The sequence below is a fragment of the Nymphalis io genome, chromosome 15 (assembly GCF_905147045.1).
Source record: "Nymphalis io chromosome 15, ilAglIoxx1.1, whole genome shotgun sequence".
Lineage (NCBI taxonomy): Eukaryota > Metazoa > Arthropoda > Insecta > Lepidoptera > Nymphalidae > Nymphalis > Nymphalis io.
Window position 1 is genome coordinate 11,724,515 of NC_065902.1, and position 14,494 is coordinate 11,739,008.

Genomic DNA, 14,494 nt, shown 5'->3' on the forward strand with positions numbered 1-14,494 from the left:
ATGTCTGTCAGGGTCGAAGAGACGGTACGCTATATTTAATCATTCAAAATAATATTAGACACGAATTAATTTACTTGTGTATTGAAATACTATTTTTTAGAAAGATTTTCTTGTCGATGATTACTTCGATAATTATATATTTATATATTTATAATATGGGCAGATGGGCCACCTGATGGTAAGTTACCACCGCCTATAGACAGTGGCTAAGAAATATTAACCATTACTTAAATAACCTATACGCCACAAACCTTGGGAAGAAGTTATGTCTCTTGTGCTTGTAGTTACACTGGCCTACTCATCCTTCCAACTGAAACGCAACAATACAAAGTACTGTTTGGCGGTAGAATATCTATTCTAACGAGTGAGTGGTACCTAGCAAGACGGGCTTGCACATAGCCGTACCACCAAGTAAAATAGGCACAGACAACATTGTTGAGCAGCTTTTTCTCCTCCGTCAACCGATTTTCTTTTTTTTAAATTGGTAGCTGTATATGAGCTTTAGTGTTATCAATAATAAAAAAAATGGAAATAAGACTTAAAAAAATGTTCGAAACATTCAATTTCAAACAGTATATATATATAAAGACTATTTTAATCATGTAAATTAATTAGCATTTTAGTTGATAATTATAAATCTATGCAGTATATTTTTTTAAATAGAGCTCTAGATAGAGAGCACAGAATCAACGACTTCTTTTTTGGCACGAGAGTGTAACCTCCCAGTTCCGAGCTGCAATATGCTAAGTATTACTTGACAGCAAAAAATAATACAATGTCCTACACCAATATGACAGTTATAGTTTAGTATGAGTATGTTGACAATTTATATAGCCGAGATGGCCCTGTGGTAAGAACGCGTGAATCTTAACCGATGATCGTGGGTTCAAACCCGGGCAAGCACCACTGAATTTTCATGTGTTTAATTTGTGATTATAATTCATCTCGTGCTTTACGGTGAAGGAAAACATCGTGAGGAAACCTGCATGTGTCTAATTTCACTAAAATTCTGCCACATGTTAATTCTACCAACCCGCATTGGAGCAGCGTGGTGGAATAAGCTCCAAACCTTCTCCTCAAAAAGAGGAGAGGAGGCCTTTAGCCCAGCAGTGGGACATTCACAGGCTGTTACGGTTACGGTACGGTATGTTGACAATGGCCATTCCTTGCGGTATGAATATGAGCTTATGGTCCTTGTGTCCTTAACTACACTGTCACAGCTTTAACAGCTCTGCCAGTGCTTAACAATAAGGTTATCTTAAGCCTTTTTATGAACTGTATTAACAATAAGATTGGTGGTATTTGAGAGGCCTGCACGAAAATACGTAATTCGTTATTTTTATATACATATTGGCTTTAAAAATAAATCTTTATTTAAGGTCGATAATCAATCGCTGAACTTGAAGCAGATGTGCATTAATTGCTTTAAAGGTCCAAATTCACTAAAGACAATAGTTACCTTGATCTGTGTGGTGCTCGTCGTACAACAGGTAAGCTTTATAAAGCTGTATCCTTCAATATATAGATTGAAGGATATCTTGATAGGATAAAAGCATTAATCCGTTAGTTCTTTGCCGAGGACGACAAAATTTTACTGCCGCCAAAATGTTAAAGGCCGAAATTCAAGTGGATGGGGTTTAATAAAACGGAAAACCGTTTATCTGTAATTTTTAAGAACTGATTCAGTATATAATATATTACTATTAGTAATAAAATTCTCAGCCATGTTTCTAAGTTCAAAAAGACAGAGGAGATAAATTTTTTGCAGATTTAATATGTCCATACTCCCATTTGGTACGAATCGTCTCTTCATGCTGTACCAAACACCTACATATATTTATCAATACATAAAGACTTAAATATATAATATTTTCCAAGATTACAGTGTGCAGTCAAAAATTACTTGATCGTCCTATAACAACGTACACGCATTTTGATTTTAATCAGACAATCACATACCCAAGCGTCACCTTCTGCAGAGAGCCGCCTTACAAACACGATAAGTTATCTGTGAGTTTTTATTCATAATTAAATAATTATTCGTAGCATTTAGATTGTAAAGTTAAAACCACACTTGATAGAACATCAATCATACATCTAGCATAAGCTTTACGTTTACTTGACATATATAGGAAGAATTATACAATAAAATGGCTTTGAAAAAGGTTTTGCTACTGTAGTCTGCATTGTATATACAATCGGAGTCGAAATTTCAAGAATTTCATGCAGTGTGATAACTAGTCTGCAGTGCTTAAGCAATGGTCATACTGGCTAAATGAAATAATAATAATAATAATATCCTGGGACATTTTTCACACACGCCCATCTGATCCCAAATTAAGCTTGTACAAAGCTTGTGCTATGGAAACCACTGATATATACAACATATACTACTATTCTTTTGTAAATACATACAATTATAAAATATATATAGATAATTACACCCAGACTCAGGACAAACAGACATGTCCATGTACACATATGTCTGTCCTGGGTGGGAATCGAACCCACAACCTTCGGCGTGAAAGGGCAAGTATCTACCAACCACGGCGACCGGCTCGTCAAATATTGATAATACGTATATAATATATTTAGTTATAAAATATTGTAGGACTATGGACTCTACGCTCATCCAAGACTCACATCAACTTGGAGGAACTTCAATTTTTCAAGCATATCTCTCGATGAGCTATGGGAGGAAATAACATATGATGCTGACGATTTCTTCGTGCAGTACGGATTGGATACACAAAGAGACAGTTAGTATATTCTACTCTGTTAAGTTCTGCTATTTGTCTTTAAAAAATGACAAACCTGATCATCGGTTTTTCAGACTCTAGACATTGGTAAAGTAGAATAATTGGTTATTTTATATATTTAGTAAATATAATTATTTGAAATTAAGATAAAAATACAATATATTATTTTATGTATGGATTTTCCTTTTCTTTTCTTAATGTTAATTATCTTTTAGTTTGTTATAAATTTGTCACCGTATTCTGACTTGCTTGCCTTAAGTATAACAATGTAGCCTGTTTTCATAAAGTAATTAATTTTATTTGGTTAGTAATATTGATTCTATGTTTTAGCTATGTTTTCTTTTTATAGATTAGGTAGGCGGACGTCCAAATAGGCCACCTGATGGTAAGTGGTCACCAGCTCCCATAGACATTGGCATCGAAAGAAATGTTAACCATCGCTTACATCGCCAATGCGCCACCAACCTTGGGAACTAAGATGTTATGTCCCTTGTGCCTGTAATTACACTGGCTCAATCACTGTCGTTATTTTATTGAATTGTGTTCCTGTGTGGAAATTAACGGTTGTTTGTCTTTTGAAAATTATTTCAATTTGATGAAATATTGTTAGACTTGAGTTGATTTTGAAGTAAATTGCAATTTTGTGATTATATCTGTGTTTTCTCTAATGTTTATCGCTTCTGATTCCTAAATGTAATTTATTATACTGTAAGTGTCATCATATATGTTTCCCTAAAATTAAATGAATTAATAATGTTTTATGAGCTGTTTGTGTTTCTTGTTCAATTATTTATTTACAGATGTTAAATTGACTCCAGTAATGGGCTTCATAACTGGGCGTTGTTACACTATTTCGCCAAAGGTGTTAGACATTAAAGCCAGCACGAATCCAAGCAGTGGCTACTCGATAACCTTGCAGCATTTCCCTTCAGATCTGGAGGATCCAATCAGTATCCTCCCACCAGGATATCACGTGCACGTCCACTATGTCAGAGAACCATATACAGGTAAGTACCATTTAGCTGATGATGAAGTTTCAGGATTTCATTACTAATATTTATATACAGATTCATTGTGCTGATATGTACTGATAGACTTTAAAAGCGTAGATAGATATAACACTAAACTTTTTCAAATGCCTATCGCCTGCTTGTTCTCTCTCTGCTCTATAGTGCCACCGTACAGCATTTATGTATGGTATCTTCCTAACGGTTCGCCACAAGGTTCACGTGTTCTTTTTTGATTTTTCGATAAAAACCTTTGTGTTTTATGCTACAAATCACTGCAGCAGCTGTATTATGTAAGAACTTACTTCATTATACAACTGTGAAATGTAGACAACTGACATATGTACTTAACAGTACAGTAACAGTAACAGCCTGTCAATGTCCCACTGCTGGGCTAAGGCCTCCTCTCCCTTTTGGAGAAGGTTTGGAGCTTATTCCACCACGCTGCTCCAATGCGGGTTGGTAGAATACACATGTGGCAGAATTTCAATGAAATTAGACACATGCAGGTTTCCTCACGATGTTTTCCTTCACCGTTAAGCACGAGATGAATTATAAACACAAATTAAGCACATGAAAATTCAGTGGTCTTGCCCGGGTTTGAACACACGATCATCGGTTAAGATTCACGCGTTCTTACCACTAGGCCATCTCGGCTTCATATGTACATAGTAATGTGATATACTATTTTAATTCGTATATTCTTGAAATGTTATAATTATTACGGTCAATATCGCATATTACTTTCTGACATTTATGACCGATTTCTGTGGTGTCCCGAGTTTTTTCGTACAGTACAGACGGACTGGTCGATGCATTGTTGCACAAGTCACGTGATGCATTGAAGTTCTATCTAATGTCTATATTACCTTCACTATGAGTGACAGTTGTTAATGATTGAGCAATACTCGTAACTATTGCAAATGTAAGTTACATTACGGTAATATATTTGGTTAGCTGTACAATGTATAAGGCACTGCAGCTTTATACATTGTCTTTGTGTTATGCACGAGTCATTTAGATATAATTTCGGGCACAGAGTACAGTTGACCTTTGGTTTAGGACTAGTGTAACACATTAACAATTTGCATTATTAGTGGCCTGTACGATAAATCTGCTATAATTTGCCTTAACGGTTTTGCTTTTAGAAGTAGAAGTATACAACGGAGGCTTGGTCGATTATTTATACGTAAACACGGGAGAGAAGGTAGACGTGAAGCTGAAGGTGGATGAGTACATTATGATCAGCGAGGTCCAGGATCCATGCTCCAATGAAAATAATTACAGCGCTAATGCGGTGAGTTTTTTCTGCTTTAAAGTTATAATATCATTAATATCCTATAGCCTTTTTTTAACGCTGGAAAAACGCGTTACGCGTTTCCCCCATGGGAACAGTGTGGGGGGGGGTATGTAGGGCACCGGTGTCCAAGGCGCCGAGTGTGCCCCAAACTTGGAATACCCACTAAAAAACCAGCGTTACCCTTTACATCTTAACGGGGAGCGCACGTATATCCTATAACCTATTCCAACCACAAGAGGAGTAAAGACAAATAAATAACTTTGACATTGAATTGACACGATTGCAGTGAATAATCGATGGTGTTTATTATTGATTTGAAAAAAAAATACGATATAATTTCTGGTGAAATTGTTATCGGAACTTTGGAAGTAAATTAAAGTCGATTTGAGTAGTTAAGTTAATTTCGTATTAAAAATAAAAATATATTAATCAAGAACACTTTTAAGAGCATAATAAAACAAAGCTTTTAGCAAATCACATGAAAAATTTTGTTCTAATGTTTGTTTATCTTTACTCCTTCGTCGATTGGAATATGATATACAGTCTAAAAAGAACAATATCTCAGGAAAAGAAGGTCTGTTTTTTATCGTCTAATAACTGAATAGCTGGTTTGGATATTGCTTAATGGAAATAGCTGTATAGCTTATCACTTACCACGATACATCACTTATGGAGAAATGTTACCATGATTAGTGGAACATAATTTAACTAAATTATATTATTTAATAACCTTTTTAGTGTACAACGCAGTACGTGACTGATGCAGTAACAGAAAGTGTGGGTTGCTCTGGACCGTGGATGAAAAGCGATCTACCGTATTGTAACAATTTTAATGACATGAGGAATCTCATTTCTTCTTATGTTAGGTAAGATAATTGATAGGTTTTTCGTCACAGTCGAAGCCAGACCTAAATTTCAACTCACGGCAAAACACGAAATGTTTCTTTGGAGTAACAAAAACAGAACAGGAACAGATTCCTGCAAATTTGCTCAGAACCTATTCGATAGGTTATAATTTTATCATATTTTTTCGCCGTCGAAACGCTCAATATACACTCACTACAATCACTTTTAAAAGTAATGTTCTTGAGAAATCTTTAAGATTGAACAAATAAAAAAAAAATCAAAAGAAAGTATTAAATAAATATTGTTTTTTCTATTTTATTAAATTCATTAATTATTCCGTTTACATTGCTAGATGGCCCTTAAACCATTGCGCTATTAGCGCTTCATATATTGCCTAAGATGTTTTTCAACACAGTAGTACAATGAATGTTTTACTGTTCAATTTTAGTACGTACCAAAACCACGAATGCGAATCTTGTCCTCGTTTCTGCCGGGCATATCTTTACAATGCCTATGTGACCGACAGACAGAAGTACTATACATGGAAACCACAAAATTTCGAATTAAAGAGTGGTGCTGAAAAATCGGCTTTGCAGACACAGGTATGCAAAGTTTACTTCTTAATTTAAGTTAATACATTACAAAATTGTACTTAATTTTTCTGATATACAAACATACTACTTACAATACTTTAATCAACTTAAAGAAAAAAATCAAAGTCTAAAAAATACCCTATGATAGATATTTCTTAAAAAATAGTTTTTTTTTTAATTGAAAGTGTCTAATGTAAAAATAATGGCAGCGTGGAATCGTGGTTAGTTTATTTAATTTTATCACCAGACCTACAGACAAATCAGTTATCACCATGAAATATTTGCTATGTTAATCTTTCTTAATACTAATTAAAAGAAAAACATCTGAAAAAACGATTCTAGTTACTTCTTCTTAAAAGAATTCACCTTAAAAACCTGTTTTTGAGGTGTTTAAAAAAAAAATTTTGGACGAATAAAAATTATTTATTTATTGAGGATCCACCAACATGACACACAGTAATCATTACAAATTAAAAGAAAAGTAAAAGTTGCCATACTTATAGGTAGCCACGACATGCAAAAATGACACTAAGCATCTAAAATAATAATGAAAGAAAAGAAATAATAACGTTTCAGATTTACATCCATTTCAACAATATGATGGTATCCGTGTATGAGGAGAGATTCAACTACGATTGGAACTTATTCCTATCAGATCTCGGCGGTAGTATTGTGAGTTTATTCATTACTTAAATTATCAATTTTCATCGCACATTTACTAGATTACATCATGGAGTGCTGAGGCTTTTTTTTGGCTTTGATATTGGCAATGTCTTATGTTAGCGAAATATATAAAATAATGGAAACACTGTAACGATGAGGAATGATGATGAGAACTCATTAGAGAAGTGTATTAGGTCCTTTACTGTTCATAGCGGATTTCAATGACTTTCAAAAGTGTGCTATTTTTCTTTGAGCTTCTTTCGTCTGCCGTTAACAATAAGATCTAAGGGATTTGAGGCGTTTCGGCAACAACGGAGAAATTAATATAGTGAATATATATAGCATAACTGTCGAAGTCAACATTTTAACCAGCATAATTTTATTGGTAAAAGTTCGAATATAACATTTAGTTTTGAGAAAAGTGAACCATTTCAATTTCGGTTGATCAAAAATTACAGCAAAACTTAACTCCGAGCTTTTTTTCTTTTAATTTTAACAAATTTTTATCCTATATATATTTCGGACATAAAAAATCCGACATGCGAAAAACAGATGCTATTTATTTTCATCTCATTCATCTCGTAACTAAAACTGTTTTAACTATTCAGTTGCATTTGTTTGCAAATAAATCTAACGTTAACATATTTATGTAAACTATATTCCGTGTATTTACGTAGTCAGTATTCTTTATACACCATTGCCAATTCATTATTTATTAGTAGTAAAAAGGCAGATGAGCAAATGAGTCAATGGACGTTAAGTTCATATACCTGGAAAGAAATACATAAGTAGCCAACACTCTCAATGTATAGTCAACTTGTTGGTTTGTGTGTAACATTAGTTCAATCACTCGTGTGTTTTTTTTGTTCATAAATCTCGTGCTCGGTGGCGAAGGAATACAATTGTCTCGGATGTAATTCTGCCACATGTCCACCAACCCACATGGGACCAGCGATGTCAAATATGTTTCAAACCTTCTCAAAAAAGAGGAGCTCTCCCCCCAGCTGTGGCATTGCAAAACGCAATTTTTGTTTTCCTTGATGATGATTATATGTAAATGATAAAATGAAATGCAATTTGGTGATTGAAACTCTTATATAAATTTATTTTCCTGTAAAATTAAGCTGTGGGGCTTTAGGCTACGGTTAAAATGACTGTGTTTAATGCGGATAACAATGCCGTGCCTCAACTAATCTCGTTGTAAATAATATATAGTAAAGGTATGAATATATTGTATTACTAATATAACTTGTGTAAATAAGATTCTTAAAAAAATTCTCGGTAGAAAAAAAAACACAAACTTAGCTCGATATCTTACAAAATTAACAGCTGTGTTCAATAAATGCTTCGGTACAATGAAAAAGGCCTCAATTTTTATCACCAGTATACAAGATCAATTATTTTCTATTTCTACTAAAATCGCCTGAACAAATATCATTTTAACTTCGGTTGACATTTCGTTATTAACCTTCATCTAATTATACTGTTAATGTCTCTTGATCTTAATCATCGATCATTATTTTCAATGAATTGAAAGTTTTGTAAAAGCTTTCATTAAAATATTTTCATATTACAAAGAAACTCTATGTATAGATAAGAATTGAGATACAATTACATTGGATGACGTATTTAAACCGGCACTGAGCGTATTTACGAGCCACCAAAAATGTAAAACGTCAAACGAGATGTTACATTCGGAGGCCATTATATCGTAGACGTATAGAATAGCTTGTGAATTCAAATATTCACAATTTTCTCTGCGCGTGCCTTGTGAGTAAAAAATTGTGAGTAAAATAACAATAAGTGCAAACTACTGGGCCTCTTCTGAGTGGATATGAAAGATTTTCATCCGATATATTTTTTTATTATATAGATAGGTGGACGAGAATATGGGCCACATGATGGTAAAACCTTGGGAACTAAGATGTTATGTCCCTTGTGCCTGTAATTACACTGGTTCACTCACCCTTTAAACCGGAACACAACAATACCAAGTACAGCTGTTTTGGGGTGGAATACTTGATGAGTTCTTCACGGTGCTTTCATTCACCGAACACTATGTAAATTGTATGTACAAATCAAGTAATTGAAGGTCCTTGCATTTGTTTGTACCAACAATCATATGTTAAGATTCAAGATCTCAACTTACATATTACAAATATGTTCTTATTATTGATGAAAATAATTTATTATATAATTATATTATAATATATATAATGTTTAAAGTTTTGAGAAAAGTGAACCATTTCAATTTTAGTTGATCAAAAATTACAGCAAAACTTAACTCCGAGCTTTTTTTCGTTTAATTTTAACAAATTTTTATCCTATATACATTTCTATAATTTAAAATTATAACTTTCCAAATGGGGCTCTGATAATCTTGTTGAGTTTAATGCTAAGAAAACACAGATATGCGCTCTCACAGCGAAAAAGTCAGCATTTTCCCCTCTTCCCTCCCTCTGTGGTACTCCGCTGGTGATCGCCATGTCAAGTCGCCATGCAGGGGATTGACGTTCGCTGCGACCTTAGTCCAAGGGATTACATCGAGGCTGTTATAAAAACAGCTTCACGGAAACTCGGAGTTCTGAACAAGGTGCGGCGCTTTTTCACGCCACAACAACTGTGCCTGTTGTACAAAACACAGGTACGGTCTTGCGTGGAATATTGCTCGCACCTTTGGGATGGCTCCGCTAAGTACCTACTTGAGGCCTTGGACCGGTTGCAGCGACGTGCCGTACGCATTATTGGCGACGTAAAGGTCACAAACACCCTTGAACCTTTACAATTGCGTCGTGAGATAGCAGCACTGAGCGCTTTCTATCGACTGTATCACGGCGAGTGCTCTGAGGAATTATTCTCTCTAATTCCTGCTTCCCCCTTCCTTCTTAAGTCCACGCGAGCTGGTTCTCGATGTCACCGCCTAACTGTGACATCAATTCCATCGCGAACAAAGAAATTTGGCAACTCCTTTCTTTATCACACTTCCAAAAAATGAAATTCCTTACCAGCTCACGTGTTCTTCCTCTTACAACCCGGGTTCCTTCAAACGAGGCGTGAAGAGGCATCTTGCGGGCCGGCAAGGCGAATGCGGCTAGTGCAGAACGTTTTTCCCGTCTGTACTGGCCGTCGTCGCGTTTGGACTCTACTACCACTTACCATCAGGTGGAGTAGAGTCATTTGCCCTCCCGGCGAATATAAAAAAAAAAATTACATATCTATATATTCTACGAAAAGCTTTAATTGTATTTTATATGAACTCTAATTATGTCGGTAGCTCAGTGTGAACCAGCAGCAGAATTTGCTCAAATATTTTGGCATCTGGCCAACATTTGTTAGACTTTGGGCATGGAAACGAACAGGTCGTTTTTCTAATGACTCATAGGATATTCGTCTATAGGCAAATTTACGGTAAACCATTAGTCTACGTCGAGCCCAAGGACGCGGGCTAAAAGTTATCTTATAACTCTACCAATAGAGTTGAATTTAGCTTGATCACGTGAACACTGTTTAGTATAGCTCAGTTTCACCGTCATTAAATGAAATATAACATGAGTGTTTAAATATAAATATTTTATTATGAAGTAATATCTTCGTCTTCTTCTATTTAACCGATGTATTTATATATTTTTTTGTTTCAAAGTGATAGGCAGACTGACAAATTTATCACCTGATGGTGATAGATATTAGCATTTTAAGAAATAATAACCATTCCTTCCATTCTCAATATACCACCAACCTTGGACCCTAAGCTGTAATATCAATTACATCTGAAGTTACACTGGCTCACTCACTCTTCAAACGGGAACACAGCAATTTCGCATTGATGTTTGGCGGTAGCAAATATGGTGAGTGGGTGGTACCTATCCAGAGGGGCTTGAGAGAAACCCTACCACCAAGAAAATTTCTAGCTACAGCTTTATTTATTATATAATTAGAAAGCAATAAAGCAGTGATTTGTGACTGTCAAAGATAAAAATACAAACGGTACAAATACCGTTACCGGTAATAAAAATATACAAAAATATATTTGGTGTGTCTGTATTTTTCGCTCACATCTTCTTAACTTCATAAAGGATACCGACGCCTTTGACAACATAATTTAAAACTGTTTTCCGAAAATCTTTAGTGTATAATATTTAAATTAAAATTAAACAGTCAAAGATGCTTTCAGGTTGCTAAAATTAGTTTGGCTGATTGCAGATCAAATTAACGTAATACTGAATCATAGATCTTAGAAGGTCTACATGGAATGATATATTCATCAGGCATACTATTTATATAGTAAGTAAGTAAATAACAGCCTGTTAATGTCCCACTGCTGGGCTAAGGTCTCCTCTCAATTTTGAGGAGAAGATTTGGAGTTTATTCCATCATGCTGCTCCAATGCGGGTTGGTAAAATATACATGTGGCACAATTTCGATGAAATTAGACACATGCAGGTTTCCTCACGATGTTTTCCTTCACCGTCAAGCACATGAAAATTCAGTGGTACTTGTTTGGGTTCGAAACTGTTCAACGTTTAATGTGTTCGTGTTCTAACCACTGGGCTATATAGAATCTAAGCACATATAAAGCTATAATTTTCAAAATATATTTGTGAACAATTAGGATATGTATCTTTTTTCTATGTATTTATTAATACTACCCGACCCGACTTCGTTGATATAAAATGATTAGAGGAGATTCGAATATTATTTACTCCACGATATATATTAAAAAAGCCGAGATGACCTAGTGGTTAGATAGCGTGAATCTTAACCGATGATCGTGGGTTCCCGGGCAAGTACTACTGAATGTTTATGTGCTTAATTTGTGTTTATAATTCATCTCGTGCTCGGCGGTGAAGGTAATAATCGTGAGGAATTCCTGCCACGTGGGCTCTAAGCCTTCTCAAAGGGAGAAGAAGTGTGAGTTCAGCAGTAGGACATTTACAGGCTGTTGCATTTACAATTATTTTTTGTAAATGTTTGTTTTTTTATGCAGTTCAATACATACATACCAATTACACTACAATTATATATATTTATTTTATAAAGGAAATTATTAGGATATATTTCATTACTTATTAATTGTATTGTTCAATATCGAACGCCACACCATAACATTCACTTATTGATAGTTAAAAAACGATTAACGTTCCGTAAAAGAAATCACTCTGAATCAAGTACCAAGTAGTAGTACGGCTGAAGTTATTTTTGATCTTTAACGTATAAAAGATTTTATATGTTTTAAATTCAATTATGATTTTCAATTTAAAATTATCCTAGATTTTATGGTACTTGAAGCAGATGATTCGTTGCTAGTATTCGAAATGTAAATGAGATTTGAGTCTTGATATATATTTACATTGCGAATAGCTGTAGTACGATCCTTAAATCTCATTTGTAATAAAGTGTATAATTTTTGCTATTAGAGAAACATCAGTAAAAAGCAGAAACGCATACGTTTAAATATATTTATATAAAGCTATTGCTAAAATATTATAACAGGCGCGTTAAGTACAAATCGTGGTACATAAATTTGTGTGCGTCTTTCGAAAAATATTAACGTTAAAGCCAAATGTCAATCGCATCAATCTTATCATCAAAAACTTTTAGTTATTATTCTAAGGTTAAATAGTTACTTATACTTTGTATATTGCTATGTTCCGCTTCGAAGAATTAGTTTGGCTGTGTAATAACAGGTACAAACAGTTGCGTAATTAACATGCTCCTTTCAATTATCGTTATCCATTCTTACTTTTTTTTTACTTATTCAGCTTTATTTCGAAAGGAACTATATGTTAGTTATCCTATCTAATCCACGTCATAAAAGCTCATTATTAGTTCCCTACTTTTTTTTCACGCAGTGCAAACCTTCAGAAAGATACTCGGCTCCTTTGGGGGGGGGGGGGGTCGGTGTATTTAGGATTCTTACCTACTAAAACCACTGCGATGGCCGTTCTCGGCACGGATCGTAGAATCTGCGCAGTTACAGTTGTTTAATTAAGTGTAGGTACACTTAATTAAACATAAATAATTGACAATGTAATACGTGATACTCCTTAAATTTATGGGGCAGTTAATTTAATTTTATACCTAGGATGCTAAATGTTAAAATAAAGTACTAGTCGCAAGGGATATATAGCATTTTAGGCCATATAATTAGCACTGAAATTGAATATTGATTCTACTGTCTATGGGCGATGGTGACAACTTACTTTTAGATCTTCGATTTCGTATTTTGCCTTCCCAAAATAAATTACTAATTAAATTGGTTCCAGGGTTTTCTTCTGGGTCTGTCGGTTATCGGGCTGATTGAAATCATCGGTAATATATGGATAAATCTGATACGTCCTTCTATTGTCAAGAGGAGAAGGAAGAAGGATACCAGTGCGCCAACGTTTCAAGCCAATATAGCCACTATTACGAATGACCAAGAACTTAAAGTAGATCAATGGAGACATTAGGATGTAAGCTTAAGGACGTAATTGTGAATTTAAATTATATGAATATCAGCATTTATTACCTTGTGTTTATTTTGTTATATAATAGTTCAAGTTACCTTACAGGTATGATTACAAATAAGGTTCTCCAGACCGATTTCGGCCACGGCGGCTAATTATAGTGCACAAGTGTGTGCGCAAACACAAGAGCATTCTATTCCCTAGCTCTCATAATCCGATGGGACGGCAATCAGACATGTCAGAAAAGAGCTCAGGCGCAGGGCCAACGGCTTTACGTGCTTTCCGAGGTACGGGGGTGTACAAACTTCCAACATCCAGACCCCGGGCTAATGAGAATTTTCTGGCTAGCCACTTTTCTTTTCTCGCAGTGGAAACCTTTAGAAAGGTACCAGGGTCCTATGGGGGTGGAACCGGGTTATGTGGGATTCTTACCCACTAAAACCACTGCGATGGCCGTCCTCAGCACGGATCGGAGAGGCTGCGGGAACTTGTTGATATAACGCATCCGCGGCCTCTCCCGTGCTTTACTCTGCTCGTGGCTCGGCGGAGCTCTCATCACGGGGTGAATCTCGCCTCCCCCGCACTCCTCGCTAGTGCATACATAGTAGCGCAATCCATCCCGGCTGCCATCCTCCACAAGGCCGTCTAAAATAGGACACGTGAGGCCCCCACCTCACGCATCTACGGCCCCAGGGTTACGCTATATCTTTTAAGCCCCGGGCGTCTGGGCTATGGGAGGGCCGAGACGACGCCGTCGTCGTCTCCGCCGATCAGGATCGGCCATTTCTCGTTCCCGCTTCACCGTCTCCTTCTGGACCATGACGCAGGGACGGTCTTGTCCGACTTCACGGACCAGGATCTCCCTCTCCGCACTCCACGC

At 35.6% G+C, this 14,494-nt stretch overlaps 1 protein-coding gene across 1 annotated transcript; it reads left to right on the forward strand.

The window, feature by feature from the left end:
* Positions 1-13,622, forward strand: LOC126773953 (acid-sensing ion channel 2). Its single transcript, XM_050495214.1, has 10 exons — positions 1-24; positions 1,380-1,490; positions 1,879-2,010; positions 2,612-2,759; positions 3,560-3,766; positions 4,915-5,063; positions 5,805-5,932; positions 6,361-6,514; positions 7,082-7,177; positions 13,432-13,622. The coding sequence occupies exons 1-10, from the start codon at positions 1-3 to the stop codon at positions 13,615-13,617; spliced, it is 1,335 nt and encodes a 444-aa protein (XP_050351171.1). The 3' UTR covers positions 13,618-13,622.
* The last annotated feature ends 872 nt before the right edge of the window (positions 13,623-14,494 follow it).